This window comes from Mustela nivalis (assembly GCF_964662115.1).
Source record: "Mustela nivalis genome assembly, chromosome: 2".
NCBI lineage: Eukaryota > Metazoa > Chordata > Mammalia > Carnivora > Mustelidae > Mustela > Mustela nivalis.
This window is the reverse complement of record NC_139021.1, coordinates 96,738,373-96,759,278: the sequence shown is the minus strand read 5'-3', so window position 1 is coordinate 96,759,278 and position 20,906 is coordinate 96,738,373. Positions and strand designations below refer to the sequence as shown.

General features: G+C 48.0%; 2 protein-coding genes across 8 annotated transcripts in view; both read left to right on the top strand.

The window, feature by feature from the left end:
• The window catches only part of LOC309859314 (uncharacterized protein), a gene marked incomplete at its 5' end in the record, with an annotated part of 106,737 nt that extends 105,718 nt beyond the window's left edge, over window positions 1–1,019 (top strand). The window contains one exon of the mRNA XM_082719972.1: window positions 990–1,019. Within this exon, the coding sequence (XP_082576098.1) occupies window positions 990–993 (4 nt within the window). The 3' untranslated portion in view covers window positions 994–1,019. The remainder of the gene's footprint in view (window positions 1–989) is intronic.
• SIPA1L2 (signal induced proliferation associated 1 like 2) overlaps window positions 1,009–20,906 on the top strand; it is a 106,049-nt gene continuing 86,151 nt past the window's right edge. For 3 of the 7 annotated variants that reach the window (XM_082718941.1, XM_082718937.1, XM_082718935.1), the window contains exons 1-2: window positions 1,010–2,733; window positions 19,368–19,501. In XM_082718941.1, the coding sequence (XP_082575067.1) occupies window positions 1,257–2,733; window positions 19,368–19,501 (1,611 nt within the window). In that variant the 5' untranslated portion in view covers window positions 1,010–1,256. Of the gene's footprint in view, window positions 2,734–19,367; window positions 19,502–20,906 lie in introns of all 7 variants that reach the window. The other 4 variants (XM_082718940.1, XM_082718939.1, XM_082718938.1 and 1 more) reach the window with 2 other exon arrangements.

Here is a 20,906-nt window from a genome sequence, read left to right as displayed (position 1 = left end):
GAGGGAAATCAGCTATGTTATACCTTTATTACCATCATTATTTTCAGAAGAATTAGAGTCATTCATTCATTCTTATGCCAACAAGGGGTCAGTTTCCCATAAGTTGTGAAGATAAGACATACTTGGAAAATATTTTTGTCTAATTAAAGATAGAATAAATTGAAAAGGTTATTTGTAATTAAAGAAAAAATTTAAACGTCAAGTTTCTACAGACCACAAAGGTAAATTGTGCTTTTATTTTGCCCTGCACATCTGTCAAATTGCTAGTGCCTTGATGAACTAGAAAGTTACACTGTTCAGATTCCAGATTCTTCAAGGCTCCTTCCCACATTAACGGGGATCTCTGCAAGTTCTTACTTAAGAGACCACATTCTAGAAACTCATTTGCTAGTGCCTGGTATTGACCCTTTTGCTGCTCAAGATTTTGAATTTAAATATTTTGAAAGGAAGTATAATAATCCTCAGAAAAATAATATGACTATTGTGTTACTCTGTAACTCATTGAAATGTTGCTTATTTCTTGTAAGCCAGGCCATATTAATAGATAATGTTAGTACAAAGATGAAAGGCATGTATGTTCCTGGCTTAGAGGAACTTGAAGTTAGCTAGTGGAGGAGACTGGTCAATAAAGCAGCCAGTAAGAGTATAAGGAGATCTGCCAGCATAAGTTTAGATGTGGGTGCCGTAGGAACACAAAAGAGGCATTCTGCTTAGATGTGGGCTAAGGAAAGGTTTCTTGGAGAGGGTAATGCTTGACTTGGGTATAAATTCTAGCCAGCCAAGTAGAGCGAGAAGGCAGAATGTTCCAGAGAGAAGGAGCAGTATGAACAAGAGACATGAAACATCATGACAATTTGTTGGGGGGGGGGGGTTGGGGCAGGTTGGAGGTGGGCAGAAGTTGGAGAAGACAGGTGAGAAACCATAGGTAAGATGTATTGAACTTGAGGTACAAAAATTGTTAATGGTTTATTTTGTGTGTTTTAATTCAGGTGAAGGAACTACTCAAGGCCAGATGTTTTTAAGAAATGCTCTTGAAAAGGACGGAGGTGTACAGAGTTATTTCAGCAACTGAGAAGCAAGCTGGTTTTGGAGAAACCATACGCTGAGGATGTTGTTTGCTTTTGGTTGAAAAGAGAACGTACAAGTATAGAGGAAGCCTTTGTGCGTCTGGATTTAGGATTGCACTGTAAATAGCAATGTAATTAGATTCACCTCAGTCCTGCCGGTGGGCCTTGGAGCTTCTTGGCTCGGCAGACATGAGTGACCCCAGGCAGTCGCAAGAAGAGAAGCACAAGCTTGGCAGAGCCTCTTCGAAGTTCAAGGATCCTCCCAGAATCATGCAGTCTGATGAGTATTTTGCTCGAAAATTTAAAGCCATTAATGGCAACATGGGCCCCCCCACTTCTTTAAATGCCTCAAATTCCGCAGAGAGTGGAGGTCCTGCTAACGGTACCCCAGCTGTGCCCAAGATGGGTGTGAGAGCAAGAGTGTGTGAGTGGCCTCCCAAGAAGGACTGCTCCAAGGAGCTAGCCTGCAAGGCGCTGTGGGAAAGCCGGTCTCAGGCCAGTTACGAAAGCGTCCCGTCCATCACGCACAATGGGCAGAATGACCAGAGCGATGGTCAGCGAGAGGAGCAGCTCGATCTAGACTTTGTGGAGGCGAAGTACACCATTGGAGACATCTTTGTTCACTCTCCTCAAAGAGGACTGCACCCCATAAGACAGAGAAGCAATAGCGATGTCACCATTAGTGACATCGACGCTGAAGACGTCTTAGACCAAAACGCAGTGAACCCCAACACCGGGGCCGCCCTCCACCGAGAGTATGGAAGCACGTCTTCCATTGACCGGCAGGGCTTATCTGGTGAGAACTTCTTCGCAATGCTCAGAGGGTACCGTGTAGATAATTACGACCACAAAGCAATGGCCCCCTTTGGGTTCCCTGAGTTTTTCCCCTGCGATCCTGCAATCTCTCCCAGCCTCCATGCAGCAGCGCAGATTTCTAGAGGAGAATTTGTCCGCATCTCAGGATTAGACTACATGGACAGTGCCCTTCTTATGGGCAGAGACAGGGACAAACCTTTCAAACGGAGGTTGAAGTCAGAATCGGTAGAGACATCCCTCTTCCGGAAGCTGCGGACTGTTAAAAGCGAACACGAAACTTTCAAGTTCACGTGCGATCCAGAAGATGGCCGTCTGGAGCGGGGCGTCCGCCCTTGGAATTGCCAGCGGTGTTTTGCACATTACGATGTCCAGAGCATTTTGTTCAATATCAACGAAGCCATGGCGACGAGAGCCAACGTGGGGAAGCGGAAAAACATCACCACCGGAGCCTCAGCGGCATCCCAGACCCAGATGCCAGCAGGCCAGACGGGCAACTGTGAGTCCCCTTTGGGGAGCAAGGAGGACCTCAACTCCAAGGAGAACCTGGATGCTGATGAGGGCGACGGGAAAAGCAACGAGCTCGTCCTGAGCTGCCCGTACTTCCGGAACGAGACCGGCGGGGAAGGCGACAGGAGGATCGCCCTCTCCCGGGCCAGCTCGTCGTCATCCAGCTCCGGGGAAGGCTGCTCCTTCGAGTCCTCTCTGAGCTCCCACTGCACCAACGCAGGCGTCTCTGTCCTGGAAGTGCCCAGAGAAAGCCAGCCCGTTCACAGGGAGAAGGTGAAGCGCTACATCATAGAGCACATTGACCTCGGGGCCTACTATTACCGCAAGTTCTTCTACGGGAAAGGTAAGGCAGAGCCTCCGACGTGTGCTGCGTCTCGGGCTGCTTGTGCTGTGCTTCCCTGGGCTGGGCGCCTTCACCGGGGGGTCAGGGCCGTTGTCCCCTGGGCTTTCGTGGACCCTCCGTTGCTGCCAGACTAACCCCTTCTTCAGAAATCCTGGTTTTCTGCGCCTGCTGACGTCTCATCCCCGGCGTGGAATCCCCACGTCTCTCTCTTCGCCACTGTAAGAGCAGCGCGGATGTCCGGCTTGCCTCTCGATTTACCTCTTCTCCCTGGTTAAACTTCATTCCTCTCTTCTCCCTCTGATTAATCTCTCCTGCTGTTTACAGTGGATCATTCTGCCAGGAGTCCCACCCCCCCAGGCTTTTCTGTACTTTTTTCCTGCATCTTTGCCTCACCTTTTCACTTCTGTCTTCACAGCTCTTAGTGCCGTGTTGTGTTAGGTCAATCTTTGCCATGAATGTGTGAATTAGCGTGATCGACAAATCGTTTTCCTGCCGTTCTGTAGATGGCCTTAAAGTCCGAGGTCCAGATAACCCTTTGGCATTGCGGTCTGAGAAATCCTCTAGTCCTATGCGCGGTACTGGCTACTTTCTTTAGATTTTTCAGGCTTAAAGGATGCCTTTCTCAGAAGTCATGCAGTTGAATCCTCAGCCCTTTTAAAGAGTGTCCCTAGTCATTCCAGGGACACGAATCTGCTCTCTTGGGGACTCCTGCAGAGAAGTGGGTCCCACACGCCTGTCAGCCACACAGGCTTCGTAAAGACACTCAGAGCAGCCTGTTGCCTTCTTACCAGGTGCAGCTTGTAGCTTAGCCCCTTCCTTGTAGGACTGCATACTTTCCAAGGCTGTCTTTTTTCTGTTTTCCGTGTCACTGGCCACCCTCCTCACATTCCCAGTGTCACCTCTCAGAGCACCTTAGGAGGTAGAAGTGGGCCCAGCCAGTCTGGTGAATAAACGGTTCTTTTTTTCTTTTCTTTTCTTTTTTTAAGATTTTATTTCTTCATTTGCCAGAGAGAGCACAAGCTGGGGGAGATGCAGGGGAGAGGGAGAAGCAGGCTCTCCACCAAGCAGAGAGCCTGACATGGGCTCCATCCCAGGACCTGGGATCATGACCTGAGCCAAAGGCAGATGCTTAACTGACCAAGCCCCCCAGGTGTCCTGAATAAACCTCTCTGCCATGGGTGTGGATCCTGTGAGCCGTACTTGAATTTAATGCAGTATTGGTTTCTGTCTTCAGAATGTTTGCATGTCACTTTGACTCCATGGTTCTTTTGGGTGATGGCTTGGGTATAACTCAGACCTCAGGAGATTACTCCATCCACTTCTGTCTCTGGAGCCCCAGTAAAACTTCTCTCCATGGACGTCAGGCTCAAAAGAATTTGCTTGCCAGAGAGATTGCAGTTGTCGTTGTTATACTGCAAGTTTTTTCCTCATTTTCTGCATGAATTCAGATTTAACCCATCACCCATAATCCTAATATTATGAAACCATAGAAATGGGTAGAACATTTATAATGCTGGATGCGCAGTTTAGCTAAATCAGCACTCTCATCACAACCGGTCATATATTTGAGTTATGTTTCCCTTTCCATACCAACGGCATGAGGGGACTGAAACAATTCTGCTGGTGGGTCTTGGTCCCCCCGGTGTGTCCCCGTGCTCTCCTCTCAATGCGGCGCCCCCCCGCCTCCCCGTGGAGCTCAGAGAAACTTGGATGTCCCTGTGAGTCTGTGCTGGGAAACCACGAGCAGCCCTCGTGATTGTGTTCACATTGCACGATACTGTTCCGAGATGGTGTCTCGTTGGAGGCCAGTTATGTTTGGAAACAGGCTTCCCGATTAAGATTCCTTTAACTGCTGTGGCTGTCCACACCAACAATAAAATAGTGTCTTAGAATTACTATGCCCTGAAATCCTCTGGCATTTAGTCATTTGGCTGGCTGAGTTTTGCCAGTAGTTTGCGGATTGCCCTGTAAAATACCAGGACATGAAAGTTACATATGTGTGTGTGAATGCGTGCATGTGTGTTCATGCTGACGCTTCCCGCATCTCGACCCTCCTCTGGTGTGCGTGAAGCACGCGTACACAGATGCTCCTGCAGCCAAGGTCACCGCCACTAACGTTCTCAGGGTTTATTGCTAGAGATGGTTTTGGGCGCTGGATTCTGTTAGTTCTCTTGACTGACTTCTGTAGGTTTTTTTCTGGAACTGTCAACTGTCACTTCCTGATAGTTGTAAAGAGTGCCTCTGAGTGGTGTATTTCTTCCACTCTGCCTAATTTGCTGCTAAGGATTTTCCAGGGCATGGGCAGTTCCATCCGCAAACTCGTTAACTTTGAATGTGAAATTCAAAATAAACCCTAGAGAAGAAGTCGAGGGCAGACACCTTGCGGGGGAGTTGTGTGTGGATGCAGACATAAGGGTTGGGAGCGCCCTGGGTTGGGCTCACTCTGGTTCTGGGCTTTGTTGTTTTGGTTTTTTTGGAAAACATTTTTTATTTATGTATTTGATGGAGGTGAGGAGAGAGAGAGCAGAAGCAGGGGGAGCATCAGGCAGAGGGAGAAGCAGGTTCCCCACTGAGCAAGGGGCCCTACGTGGGGCTTGGTCCCCAGACCCTGAGATCATGACCTGAGCCGAAGGCAGACGCTTAACCCACGGAGCCCCCCAGGTGCCCCTGGTTCTGGGCTGTGCCATGGATCTGTGAAGGCGCCAAGCAGGTGAATTCTAGGATCCTCTGCCAAGCCTGAGGAATGAGGGCTTGAGGTGGTGATCCCTGAGCTCACTTTGGCCTCAGGGCTCTGTAGTGCCAGGCTGTGCTGCCATGGCTGCTGGTGGGTCCACGGAGAGGAGAGGACCTGAGCCTGTCCCTCTGCATTCACCCTGCAGCCATGAACTCTGCCTTCTTCCTCCTATTTTTAGCTCTTCCCCGGTAGACCTGTGTGTCTCAGAATGAAACTGGCAGCATCCGCCACTGCCACCACAGCTTGTCCCTCTGCAGAGCCATGAAGGGCTGGAGGCAGGGGCAGCAGCCAGATCCCCAGCAGTCAGTACCCCCTCCCCACCCCCGCTGCCGCCACCACCTCTGCCGTGGTATGGGAACAGAGACAGGCAGCCGGCTCATACCCGGCCATCAACCTTCCGACCCTTATCTGCAAACACACCCCCAGTTACAGGAACATCATGGCACAACCTAAAAACAGAAGCCCTTGGGCCGCCTGACCCAGATCGGGTGTGTTTGTGGGGAGCTTTGTTCTTTTCCCTTTTTCTCTCTTCTCTTCACTCATTTTTTTTTTTTTTCTCTCTGGAAGCAGGCGGTTCAGGGATCTTTTGATATTGCCCAGAATGACTTTTCTTTTTCTCCATGATCCACCATCCTGTGTGAAATTTCATTTTCAAAAGAAGTAAGTGGCTCCCCATCGCTGGGAGGGCTTGAGCGCTTGGAGCCTGCCTGATGCGGCTGACTCCGCACGGGGTGGTTCGCGAGGGATGGCTGTGGATTTCTCCGAGGTGCACTCCCGTGACACAGGGTGCTGAGTGGTTGGGGAGAACTCCGCAGAGGGATGTGTGCCAAGGGGGTGGTGAGCTGATGGATGTGTGCAGGGGAGTGGCGAGCGGCAGCCAACCCTGTAGCTTCGTCACTTGTGCACACAAATCCATCTGTAGCCTTCCATGAGAGCAGCTTTTGAAGGGAGAGCGGCGGGGGATGGGAGCAAGCATGGGGAATGCCGGAGAAGGTTGTTGTTGCCGGCGATGCTCGTGAAGAACATGGGATGCTGCCTGCCCTGCACCTGTCTCTCTCGTGGAAATCCCGGTGAAGTTGCCGTTTCCAAACTCTTCTGTGAGTTTCCCATTTGTGAAACACAAAGAAGAGATTCTGGTTCTGAGAGTCTGTGGGAGACCCTGGAGCTCCCTTCATGGCACAGTGGCCGACTTCGCCTCCTTCTGGACTCCCGGCAGTTAGCGCCGCTGGCCAGCCATGGCTTGTCCCCAGGAGGGCCAGAGTGAAGCTGCAGGGCAACAAGGACACCCCTGGTTCCCTGCATGCCCATCAGGGCTTCCTCTAGTTAGGAAATTGTGCACCTGCCGTTACTCGGGACTTCTGAAACTGTCCTCTGCCTGCCTTCTGGTCGCATGGACCAGAACAGCCGGAGACAAGAATAGCTCGAGATGGCAGACTGTGCCCTTTTAGGGTAAAGAAAGGTCAGAGTAGGGAAGAGGATAAGGTGGGTCTCTTGGGTGACGTTGGAGTGGAGCATGGCTAAATCTTGGAACCACTGGAACATTGTTTTATGTGGTTACAGGAACATGTCCTCTTAACCTGGGGGAAAATCCAAAGATTGGCAACACACATAATCTAGACATTCTTTCAGTTTAGAATTATTACACGGTGTCGAAGTATTATATGATCATTATAGGAAAAGGAAGTAAAGAAGCAAAAGAAATAAAATCACCCCAGTCCCTGAGAGATAATCCCCCTGAACAGTTTCCTCTTTATCCTTGTAGGCTTTTTCTGATGCAAATAAATGCATGTAAATGAGTCCTTCTACTGCTGTGTCTGTGGGACTTGGTTGGAGGATCATTCTTCTGTGTTATTATGTGTAGAGCTGTGTCAGCATTTTACGAGCCATTATCAATTATCATTATATGCCTTGGGTGCATGGGGAGATGCCAGGTATCTGCCAATCGTGATCTGGGCAGAAGCAGTAATAACTGTATTCGCTCTATTTCAGAGAAAAACCCATCAGCTTGATAGAGGCGCAGTGATAAAGGGACGCGTCTTTCTTACTCTCTTGGATGTAGTGTACCCACAAAACGACTCCTGTCAAATACAGTGATGCTCATTTTAACCAACAAATCTTTACTTAAAAAAGTAAATGATTGTAAAAGATGTTTTAATTTCATAAAGTTTTGAAAGATGATGACAGTTGTCCTTCTCCACTGGAATGTGGATTGTGTGTAGAGACTCCCTTCCAAGGGCTAGGGCATGGAGAACAGAAGGTTGCAGGGGAGAAGTCTGGAAAGCACCGCCCCAGCTGGGTCATCAAGGTCAGCATCAGGATGGATAGGTCCTGTGGCTCATTTCTATCCCTGACATGCTGGGGATGGCATTTCTGGGGTCTTTCTCCAAACCCATACCCTCAGTCTGGTGAGGGAACTACATTTCACAGATCCCTGCCCACTGCTCCTCAAAACTGCCAAGGTCATCCAGAACGAGGAAAGTCTGAGAAACTCACAGTCTACAAGAGCCTGTAAGAGCCATGACAAGGAACTGTACTGGGGTGTCCTGGATGGCTTCCCGGAATAGAAAGGACATTGATAAAGCAGAAACCTGAATAAAGGATGGACGGACTTGATCATATCAGTGTCTGTATTGGCTCATTAACGGAATGAACGTACCGAAGAAAAGTAAGACATTAACAACAAAGAAAGTGAGCCAGGAGCCTGAGGGAACTCCACTGTCTTTGTAGCTTTTCTGCAAATCAAAACCAGCTTAAAAAGACTTTGCTTCAAATTTTTTTAAAAATATAAGTCATAATTCTGATGATAGATTTAACAAGAGCATCCTTGATATTACAACAAAAAGAGCTTCCAGGCAGTTCTTAAAAGTAACAAACCTACAGGTTTGTGTTACTTTCTTAAAGTCTGTAGGATTCCTGTGAGCAACAGAGGCCACTGTGTGTTTCCAGGAAAGTGAAATTGACAAAATGTCAGTTTCCCACAGCCCTCTCTACACACATCTGGGGAAGGTCAGGAATAATTTTCTCAAGTTTACCTAGAAGAGCGGGGGAATTGTTAGGCTTTAGAATTTACACTTTTTTTGGTCTTTATTGAAATGCACAGACTTTCCCTTTGAGTTTCCCCTGAAATCTGCATGCTGAGTTCCAGAGGGCTGTTTGGGATGCACTGGGTTCTCTGGGTCCCCAAACTCAGCTGAACTAACCCTGAAGAAAGCTTTATGCTCAACTCATTTTTCCCCCCTTGGGATTTTCTATCACGAGTCCAAGCAAAGAAATAAGTATCTTTTAGAAATCCTCTGTAAAGGAGCTGAATTGGTGTGACAGGCAGGTTTTGTAGCGTAGATGAAAAGCTTATCTTGGTTTGACCGATTAGTCTCTCTTCTGTCTGGTGCTTTCGGGGTTTCTGGTTCCATCATTCGCCTGTGATTTCCTTTCTTCTGTGTTTCTTATAAAAGGAATATGCCAGAGAGAACTTTGATTTCTCCTTCCCATCCTAGCTTTACGAGACTTCTGGGGTATGGGCAGTTTAGAATTCTTTTGGGAAAGATTGGAACTTTCCAGAGAAGAGTTTTTAACTGTTTCCAGGTGGACTGGGACTCCAGCAAAAGCCATATCCTCCCCACAGTGCAGGGTCCATTTCTTCCCCAAGATGCCAGCCTTAAGCTTTGAAGGCCCCTTGCTTAGTCTGTGCCCATGGGTACCACCTGGGAATGAACTCCTTTATCGGATCTGTAGCACTTCCGAGAGTTCTTTCTAGAGACTCTTTTCCCTAAAAATCTTCAAGTTCACATTTTTATTAACTACCTTTGGCCAGCTATATGTAAGCTCACCTCTTTCTCCAGTGGTCATTTTTGTCATTAGTATTTTAACAAATGGATGATATTTGTACATACACCAGCTAAATGAACAAGTAGAAAGTAAGAATTGTTCTAGAATGTGTGTAGTAATCTTCCCACCTGTCTCGATACCAAATTACTGTTTGGGGATTGGAGGTTTACCTTTTTGCCAGAGGGGGAAAGTGCCCCTGCGTTCTAATTATGGTTGGAGGCCTGGGAGGGAAGAAGGGGCAGGACCGCACGAACTAAGGAGAAGAGCCCTGATTGTATGAAGCCAGCCTCCTGGGGTCACGTCCCATCTCAGTTTTAGCAAGTCCCTCAACTCCTTTGTGCCTCAGTTAATCATCTCTAAAGTGGGATCATAATAAAAACATCTCCTTGGAAGGGATTCGAACCAGAACGTGTCACAAAGCATGCTTCCTCCTCCCCTACGTGCTTCTTAAATAGATGTGTAGTCTTTTCCCTCTAGAAAGAAACCATTGTCCACACCATGGGTACAGACTTTAAAGGGGCAGTACTTTATTTTAATGGTTAAAAGATAAAAAGGGGAAAACTAGAGAGAACCATATGGCGGGGGTGGGGGGGGGGCATGGTGTCTGGTGAAGTCTGCCCCCCCATTCCAAACCCATTCACTTAAATTTCACAAATGCGACTGTTGTGGGCAGGCGTGTACTTTTACATATCAAATGGACCCCATTGCTGCGTAATGCATGGCTGCATTTGCTCTGAATTTCATGCCTGGTGGCTTCTCTCCCCCCCCCCCCACACTTCTGGTTGTATACAGTCACTGAAGAAAATTAATAGGGAGCTGGACACTGTTAAATTCATATGGGTGAACTGCGGACCGCCTAACAACAGGGCTATTCTGGGACCCACAGTCCTCCTGGAGCGGACATAATCGACTCCGCTCTTCACCTCTCTGCCCAGCTAGCGTGGCCTCTGCGAACAGAGCTCCCATTGAGGTCCAGCCAGCTCCGGGAGGGGAGGAGCTGCCCAGCTGCACGGGACACTCAGCCCTGTGGGTTTTCGTGGTATACTTTCCATGTGGCCGGCGGCAGTGGGAAACTCTGCAGCAGCGGGGAGGTCACGGCTCCCACCCTTTGCTGAGTTTTAGGAACTTGGAGAGGACCTCGTGCCCTTTCCTCCTGTGGTCACATTGGCCTCAGAGTCTTTTTCAGTTATCCAGGAAGAAGAACTTACTTTCTGCTCATTTTCCTAGGAGTAGAGGGATTGATACTGTTACAGTTCTGTGCTTAGCTGGGGGAAATTCCTTGCATCTTGCTTTAGGTCCAGAAAATTGCAAGTTCAAAGGCTTTGCAACATAAGGTCTCAGAGCACCTGGAAACTTAGTGAAATCTACCTACCTTGTATTTGTTCCAAGATTTCTTTCACTCTTTGCTTCACTTAAATAAAATGAAAAAAGTGAGCTCCCTGCCCCTTTCCCACCTTTTATGCAGTGAATTGTTTCTTGCTTCTCCTGTGTTCTCCTCCTCCTTCCCTCTCCTGTAGCAAATAACACTCAAAATCAAAGGAAGCCTTTGACAGCTGCCTTTTTTCTCCAGTGTTTCCCTTTTTCTTCAAGGTTTTCCTAAAACGAGACTCTACTTATGTTCAGGACAGATTTGTTGGCTCATCTGTAAACTGTGTACATTTCACCCCACACGCATAATTGATTTCCGGTATTCAGACTTTCCATGACTCTCACCCTTTGCACGTGTGAGTCCGAGAAATAGTCTACCTAGCATGTGTTCCCTCCCTTGTCACCCCTGACTGTGACCTCAAGCAAGTCATCTAGCCCCTCAGCTTCAGGAATATTATTTGGAAGATGGGGATACCTCCTCGGAAGTAGAGAGGAGAAAATGAGTTCATTTATGTCAGGTGTATTAAATCTTGTTATTTTCACTATAATGCCTCAGGTTTTCAAGCTTACCTAATACTTTGGTTACATTTTGATCAAAGGAGCCTTCATGTAGCAAAATGCATTCTTTTCTGCATCATGGTAAATTCAGTCATTTAATCCCTGATACATGAGCAGGGAGTTTGAGATTTCTTGAAGTTATCTAATCAGTCTTCATACTATTATCTGAGCAAGCAGACCCCATTGTTCTGTTCACACTTCCCTCCCTCCCTCCATCCATCCATCGTCCCTTGTTGACTTTTTCTCTGGAAGTCTCGGAGAGCTCGGAACAGGGGAGCTAATCTAAGATGCAGACACACAGTTGTTTGCAGGGAAAGGTAAGAGAAGATACATCATAGGTGGGCATATAGACAGCAGGCCCCTCTAGCCATGGATGTAACCCAGGTAGGCTATGAGCCAGCAGTTAAGGGATCAGCTTGCTGTTGAAAAAACGAAGAAATGTTAAACTCCATTTTGTGGGAAAAGAGCAAGGAAGCTTTTGCTGTGCACGGGTAACAGAATGAAGGGCGGCAGGGCCCAGATGCACGGCCTCTCGTGGCTTTGGAGGACTTGTTAATGGTGCCGCGGGCCATGCAGGCCTAATCCCCATGAAATTGTAAGACTGAGCTGTGGGTGCTGCTTTTATGTACCTGACCTTAGGAGGCCCCACAGAGTTGGGATCCTCACCTGGTCAATGCATTAGTGACCGAGCTGATCAGTGCCCCTTCCAAGACACTGCAGTACCTGGAAGCAGTCTTTGGGCCGGGGTCACAGGGGGCCCCTGCCACCCCCCCCCTTTTTTTTTTTAGCTCTCCTGAGTTAGAGTTCTTTTCCCTTTACTGACTAGCCAAAGCACCCTACCAGAGATAAATGCCCTGAATCTCGTTTCCTACACTGCAGTCTTGTTAACCAAATTTTTTTGATCTTGCCCTGTTATATTTGCATAATAGGTGGATTTTCATTCAGCTTTTCCAGTCTTTCCCCAGCTTCCAAGGAAGGATTTTATTCGACGCACTCTTAAAGCAATTTTATGGAAATCATGTGCTTGGGATAAGGACAGGCTCCTGTGGGTGAGGGGGACTCATTCCTTGTCCTCTGCACACAGCTGGGAAGGCTCCCATGGGGCAGATGAGGGCGCTGAGCGGTCCTGGAGGGGGCGGGGCACAGGGTGTCACTTGAAAGGGTTGACTTGGCTTCCTCCGGGAGACTCTGAGGTCTACCCTGTTCTTCCTGGTACATGGAAGCTGTGCTGTGAAGCAGAAGACTGTGATTTCTTTCAAGACACGTCCAGGTCGCCGGCTCTATTCCCTGGCTAACGGGAAGCATGAAAAGACCCCTTAGATAAGAACAGCTTGGGGGCCTGGAGCTGGCATATCCAATGCACATGGTGATTGTAAGTGGCAGGGACATCCTCTCTCGGCTTGCATTCAGAGAGTTTGTCTGAGTAAAATGGGGAGGGAAAAATGGAAAACGAGTGTGGGGAGGCAGAAAAGAGATAAAAGGTCCTTTGGCTAATGTGCCTGCCATCTTCATGAAAAAGGGAATATGCAAATTTTGGATTCTCCAATTCAAAATCAAAAAGCAAAAACAAAACAAAAAATAGGATAGTTCATGATAGAAATCGTTCAGGAAAATCTGTGCCACCGCATTCTTTAAATGACTACCTTGAATGGGATATAGCCCCTCCAGGTGAGTAGAGATCAGCATTTTGAGATTCGAAGTGTGAATCATCTTCACGCTGACCCTGGAACTTTGTAGGACTGTCGGGCTCCAAGTCAAAACACGCCATGGTGCTGTTTGTTTTATGTGCAGTCCTTTTTTGTCTGTGGTGTATGTCTTTGTTGATAATATTCATGTGTTCAGTTATAAGGCCTCTCTGAGGTTTAGGATGATAAGTGTGATGCACATATGGGGGTCAGGGGGACAGGGAACTGGCCCTGAGCTTAAGAAGGGTTATGTAATTCACCCAAGGTTCAACAGCTGCTAAGTTAGCACAGCCCAGATTCAGAGACCAGCAACCAGGCTTATTAGAATTGTAGGTATTTAAGAGTACATGAGTTTGGGACTCCTACTCAGCATGACAAATTGGAGACACATGTTATCGCTCCCTCTTCCAAAACACCACTAAAAATGATAGTGAAGGAATAACAAAGGGAATAAAGCCACAAAGGAAAAAAAAGAAATAGAGAGAAGCAGCAGTAGACAAGATACGCCAAAGCCGACGGAAGAGCCAGACCAGTTTTGCAGATGGGAAAATGGCACCCCTCCAGCCCTGGGTGTGTGTGCGTGCACGCACGTGTGTGTGTGTTGGCAGGGACAGACCATCAGGAAGCCATTCCATACCCTGCAGAACCAGGTACCTCAGGAAAAGAGCTGGTAGTGGGGGCGAGTGCAGGAGACCAGTTCAATATGTTTAAAAAGCTGGGTTTTCTGTTCTCTCCCTTGTAGTCCATTTACTACTCAGCCCTACCCAGGGGGGAAACTGAAGATTCATTCTGGAGAAATTGAACGTCTGCACGGCTAAGGGCAGGACTAGGGCACTTCACTGGAAAGTAGGGATTAAGTGAAAGTCAAGCCAGTGAGAAATCCACCCCACGCCCGTCTCTGGGCTAAATGCATCCAGGCAGGAGAATGGGAAACCCTTCCCCGGAGCCATGGACAGGTTCAAGAGCCAGAGACCTCTCTCCTGATAGCTGGGGCTCCCTGACACGACAGTTGCCACCTGATTAGTGTAATACGAAATGGATGGTAAAGCAAGATCGGTCCCTATAGATGAACAGAGGCATTTCATAATGATAAAAGGGCTGACCCTTTTATCTGAGCACCAAAATCAGAGCTTCAGAATATGTAGGGGGGAAACACACACACACACAAAACCTGGTCAAACCAAAAGGAAAATAATCCAATCTCCGATCCGAATTATCCGTATGCTAGAAACATACAAATAGAAATAGGATATTTTTGAAAAATACTATTTCCATTATCCTAAAATATCAGGGACCTTGGACGAAATTCAAAGAAAGCCATGAATGAATTACAGAGAACTACAAAACATCACCAAAACCAAGGACAGCCCTTAGTAAGTAGAGGGGACACATTGTGATTGTGGGTTAGAGTACTCTGTAGGTAAAAGAATTCGAGGAGTTGTTTTGTGGGAACAGAATTAAGAGTGAGGAAAGGTGGAGCAGAGCGAGGAGAACGGCTTTGAAGAACTATGTCCTATGGATATGTTAAAGTAGGGTAGACGGGCTCTGTGCCTTGTGCTTTGACTGCGTCCATGGATTCCAGATTGTTGGTTCTCAAGTGGATATTAGTGGGGTTTCTTTGCTACTTCGTGCTTCGTCCTGCCACAGAACTTGGAATGCACAACTCTCCTCTGTTTCCGATAGCATTAGCCCCACAGGACTAAAATTTTGTGAGGCAGGCACCGTGTCCGGCTCGACGTGGTATCCCTCTTATGTATCAGTGTATGGCACACGGCTGAGATCTAGCCCCTGCTGGACATTTGAATGAATGAATTCAGATGCACGCAGTGTGTGTGGTGGGCTGAGTGTGGGCCCCCAGAGATATCCAGGCTCCAATCGCTGGAAGCTGTGTATATTACCTTATCAGGCAAATACAGCCTTCCAGATGTGATAAAGTGGAGGATCTTGGGATGAGCAGACCATGCTGGGTTCTCTGGGTGCAACCTGAGTGCCATCCCAAGGGTGTGTGTGGGACGTAGACAGGGAGAGTCCTGACAGGGAATGCCTTATGGGCACTGAAGCAGGTTTGGGTCTGAAGAGAGGAGAAGGGAACCCAAGATCCAGGGAAGTCAAGAAATACAGCCCTAGAAGCTGGAAGAGGCAAGGGAACGGATTGCTCTCTAGGGCTTCCTGAGGAAATGCAGTCCAGATGCCATTTTGATTGTGGCCCATTGGCACAGACTGTAGACTTCTGACCTCCAGAGCTGGGAGACCGTAAATGAGTGTTTCGAATCCCCAAACTTGTGGCAGTTTGTTACAGCAGCACTAGGACTGTTCTAATAGGTGTTTCGGTGCTCAGTTTTATAAATATTTCAAGAAACCATATCACCCCTTTCATGGAGGCAGCACCTGCTACATTTCTGGTCCCAGGACATTGCACACTGCCTTTTCCACTCGCCAGCGTGCAAGGAGCTGCCTCCTTGTTTTTATTTTGATGCTCTTGGTTGAGGTTCAGGAAAACCATTCCTTTTGTGCAGTACCCGGGGAGCCTACTTGAGTTCCTTAATACAAGTACAATTTGTTAAGCCCTTATAATTTATTAGGTCCTATCAAATCAGGCCCTGAGGATATAAAAGTTAAAGGATTCCACCTCATCTGGAGGTGAGGCAGATAGTGTCAGTGGAAGCAATGTCTGTGTGGAGCCTAGAAGGATGTGTTAGAACGTCAAGCTCAGAAGAGCAAGGGACATGCCAGGTGGGGGCCAATGTGTGAGTTAGGGGAGTTTGGGGAGAGGAGTGTGCAGAGATTTTGGGGTGATGTCACTGAGGAACTTCCAGGAGAAGATGGGTGGGTGGATGGAAGGACAGACAGACAAACGTTCAGATAGATTGGAAGACAAGAGTCTGAATAGACAGCCATGGGCTGACGGCGGAGCCTTGGGACACATCCAGGTTATGAGGGGAGGCCAGAGGGGCAGCCCCAAAGCAGACGCCAAAGGAGAGCCCTGAGGCGGCTCACGGGGAAAAGACACTCCCGGAAGTCGACAATGCCCTCCACGGTAGACAGGCCTGCCAAACCAGAGTCAGAGTGTGGGGTGGAGGTCGGGTAAGGAAATGGGGGAACCAGTAGTGGAGGGGCAGCTATTCTCCTCACCGAGGGGCAGCGGGGGTGGAGGGATGGTCCACGGGGCTGGGGGCAGCGCTCATGGCTCCTGTCTTGCCAGAGACCCATCTACTTGCCAGGCCCATTGGGTCTTTCTCTCGTTGACCTTTTCTTCCTCAATTTTTTTTTAAAAATGAAGGTACACTTCACCTATAGTGAGATTCCCCCTTTTTAAAGTGTCAAGTTCTAAGAGTTCTGACAGATGAACACGGTGTGTAACCACTAGCACCGTCAAGATGCGGGGTAGCTCCCTCAGCATGGAAAATTCCCGTGTGTTCCCCTGTGACCAGCCCCAGCTGCCCCCGGTCCGCTGTGCGTGCAGCATGTGCTGATGCGGGGAGAGCACACACTTGTTTGAGCACGTCACGTGTTCAGATTAGCAATTCGAGGGGCACCTGGGTGGCTCAGTGGGTTAAGCCTCTGCCTTCGGCTCAGGTCATGATCTCAGGATCCTGGGATCAAGATCCGAGTCAGGCTCTCTGCTCAGCGGGGAGCCTGCTTCCCCCTCTCTCTGCCTGCCTCTCTGCCTACTTGTGATCTCTCTGTCAAATAAATAAATAAAATCTTAAAAACAATAAATTAGGGATGCCTGGGTGGCTCAGTTAGTTGGACGACTGCCTTCGACTTAGGTCATGATCCCGGAATCCCGGGATCCAGTCCCGCATCAGGCTCCCAGCTCCATGGGGAGTCTGCTTCTCCTTCTGCCCTTCTCCTCGCTCATGCTCTCTCTCACTGTCTTTCTCTCAAATAAATAAATAAAATCTAAAAAAAAAAAAAAAATTAGCAATTCAATGCCCTGAATCTGGACTCTCGGTTTCACCACAAGAAAGCGTTTTGTTGACTTGGTCACTGTTTTCCTCCCTAAAATAATTTGAGGCTCATTGCATTCGTGTCAGTAGAAGTCATCAGACGCCTACCAGAGAATTGATTTAGCATTATTGCAGGTAACTTGTCCAAATGGGGTCTGAGGAGGAAGCTTTTGCCTGAGGAAGACCGGTTGTGCTTTTGTGAACTTGCTGAATGTTTTTCTTAATGCATCGGCCTTAGGAGAAAAGAGATAAAGAGGAAAGTTCTTGTCAGGACAGATTGTAACTAAGGAAATTCTGAACTGATTTAAGTTTTAAGATGTATTTTCCACAGGATCTGGTATAATGCTGTGAGTCTAATAGTCACTAACACCAACTTTAATAAAATGATAATCTGCCTAGTAGTCTAAAGTAGACAACTTATAGTCTCTGTTTTCATTGAATTTTTTAAAAAATTTTATTTATTTATTTATTTGACAGAGAGAGCTCACAAGTAGGCCAGGAGGCAGGCAGAGAGAGAGGAAGACAGAGAGAGAGGGAGGAAGCAGGCTCCCTGCTGAGCAGAGAGCCTGATGTGGGACTCGATCCCAAGACCCCGGGACCATGACCTGAGCCGAAGGCAGAAGCTCAACCCACTGAGCCACCCAGGTGCCCTTCATTGATTATTTTTAAGCTGTTGATTAAAATCCAAATAACAGCTTCTGGGCCAGCTTTCCTCAACCTGCTACGTTTTCTACGATGTGTGCTTGGTTTCACTAGAGTTGTTCTTGTCTGTATCAGTTAACCTGGCTGTTAATTAGCATGTAATTTACCCAGGGGACGAGTTACCCATCCAAAACCAAGGCTTGTTTCCTATCCTGTAAGCTCAGGACTATAAGTAAGTCAGTCATTCACCCATCAGCCCCTAAAATAGTGCACCTGCTACTTGTAGTTTCAACTGTAAAGAGAAGTAATGACAGTATTAATCTCATTTGGTCACAAGATTTAAGAAGTAAATTATTGGAAAGTAAAGAAGAGAAGGAGTAAATGGCTTTTTGAGATCTAGCGAATAGTTACCATTGGCTTTGGGTAATGTTTGTCCTGGCTGATGGCAGATCCTGTTTTCACCCTGATTTCTTCTTTCTAAATAACATTTGTTATTCCTTCTAGAATAATGTGGCCAGAATTAATATGGTGGAAAATATTAGCATAACCAAAGCATTTCAGAGTGCCTGCAGTTTTCTTCAAGCTTATAAATATCTGATTCATTTTATTTCTTTTTAACTAAAAATGAAGAGTTGGGAAAGATGGACCCAGACCTTTTAAGGTGACAGTCAAAGGGGATGAGTCTGGCTCTGCATAGAAGGTGAAAAAAGCTCATTTTTATGAGTATATACCTTCGGGACCTGACCTGGTAGGAGTTCATTAAGAAATAAATGAATGCTCCTTGGGAGGTTGGATTTCCCACCTGCTCCGCGTGGATCATTGATACGAAGGGGCTGCTAAAAATAGGTAAGCTGCGTGAATAAGCACTGGGGCCATTGACCCCTCTATTTTGTGTGTGTTCACAGCACATCTGAGTGTTAAGTTTGGGTCCTTTCAGAAGACGACACTTAAAGTTTGGTTGGAGGAGAGCGTTTTGACTTCTTTCAGCAGACGGAGGAGCTTTGGGTCCCACAGTCCAGAAGCGATTGCTCCCAAAGCAGTGAGCTTCCTGTCGTTGGCAGAGTTCAGGCTCGCCTATTAGCTTCATGAACGGGAATTTGTCCTGGGTTGTGACCCGGCTGCAAAACGGTGCTGGGCACGTGTTGTTGAATGTGTAATGAGACTCCTGACCGTCCCTCAGAGCCGTGTGCTCGGGGATTCCTGTGCTAGATGGACAAGAGGGCCCCCAAAACCTCTTCCTGCAGTGAGACCGCGTGGGTTGGAGCCCTGCAGGGCCAGCGATTTAATGTGAAATTCATGATTAGCTGAGAACAGAGTAAACCAAGTTACAGAATCAGTAGATACAGTTCGACCTCAGCAACTAATGACCTTTTCTGTCTGTTGTAAAATTTTGTGTTAGACGGCTAGGTACATTAGTGACGTCATGATGAAGGAGTGAGCTTTACCTGGCTAGTCCGAATGCCCATATTTGGTCAGAGAAGGTGACCTTCCCAGCTGGAGGGAAGCCATTCGGTAACGGTCTTCAAGGAGCTAGGTTTTTCTCTTGACAGTTTTTGGGAATGGCAGCACATTCTTTCCAGGGATGCTCTTTAGTGATGCGGGGGCAGCAGGGGCAGGTAGGAATGGGGTGGGGGGCAGGGGCAAAAGAGCTCTTACAGCTCATAAGCTGTGGACGAGCAGAATGAGAGTAATGGAAGATGAGATGTGTAAGTTCATCCGATTTGGAAACAAAACACTTTGACCAAACACAGTTGGGGAATTGTGTACCCAGACCCACGTGGTATTTTTTTCAGAGATGGGACAAGACGCCAAAAGACACCCATCCGGTCCTTTGTTCCTTTCTTTTGATGCCACCACTGTCTCCTGTTACAGAGCACCAGAACTACTTTGGAATAGATGAAAACCTTGGCCCGGTGGCTGTCAGCATCCGGAGGGAGAAGGTAGAAGATGCCAAGGAGAAAGAGGGGTCCCAGTTCAACTACCGGGTGGCCTTCAGGACAAGTGAGGTAATGGCTGCCTTGTGTCCTTGCTGTCCTGGGCTGAAGCCTCTGACTTTACTGCACTAGCTTGTTTCAGAGAAGGTATAATATTAATGACTACAGCATTTAAGATCGTTGAAAGAACCTACAGTATTTTATTCCCAATAAAAATTTGAAACCCTGTCACAGATGTTAAGGGGCAATGGCTTTACTTCCCCCTCACATGACAGAAAGGATACAATGGTAAGACCAGAAGGTTTGGGGGCTCAGAGAGGACATGTATGAACTGGCCTGTTCACGCCGGAGCTGACAAACAGCTTCGAGATCTAAAGCAGGAAATCAGCTGGTCCGCAGTGGGGGAGCATGGCCGGCTGTCTGTGCACGCCGCATTATTTCGAGGCCCCAGCTTAGTGCCGCTCTTGCCTTGGTTAGAGTAAAAACTGGGAGTGTTGTACAAACGGAACAATATAGGTAGAGACGCTGATTACAAAGAAGGCCCGTGTTTCGGGTTTTATTCTCTTGACCTGTTGTAATGTCGGGGCGGGGCGTATTTGGCAAGCATTCCAGCACGCATGTGTTGGTTGGCTCCTTCCAGATCAGCGAGAGGAAAGGGAGCTCTTCGCTCACCCCTTGTGTGTGCGTGAGCCTGTGTCCCGTGGCGTGGCTGGCCAGGTGCTTCCGTGATGGGGCTCTATGCTGGGTACATGGGAGATAAAGCCCCTGACTTGTCGCAAGTTACAGGTCTGGGCTGTCCAATTTAGTGGCCGCTAGCCACTTGTGACTATTTGAAGTAATTAAATGAAATTCAAAATACAGTTCCTCAGGCCTGCTGGTCACGTGTCAAGTGCCCAGTAACCACACAGAGCCTGTGGCTCCCGTGTCAGCCGGTGCGGCTGCTGAGAGAATGTTCTCCTCATTGCACAGGCCTCTGCGGGGCGGTGGTGTTCTTGAACGTGGTGCACACAGCACACGTCGTTGCCACAGGCCTTACCCCGACTCTCTTGTCCGCAAACAGTTCTCTTCCCAGAGTCGGGGTGGGGGGTCAGAGCTGGGTCCCCTGATTTGCAGTGCTGCAATGGTTTCCTCTCCGGAGCGAGTGTCAGAATGGCGCTCCTGTGCCGTCCTCACGCGTTTGAGGACATGTCACTTTTTTTTAGGGTATGTGCTGCCGAAGTGAGCACGAGGACTTATCACACTTACGAGGCAACATTCGGTAGTAAATGATCTTCTGAGGCCTGAATCCCCGTGCCTGTGGGGGTTACTGGATATCCCCATCCAGCTGCAGGACCCGTCAGCAGTGGAAAGTGAAGTAGGAGAAGAGAAAGGAAAGGACAGAAGTTGGTGCAGAACACAGGGCAACAGGAACAGAGAAGGGAGCGGTGGGAGGAAGATGCAGGGAGGGCAGAGCGGGGATCCAGCCCGGCCCGGGGAT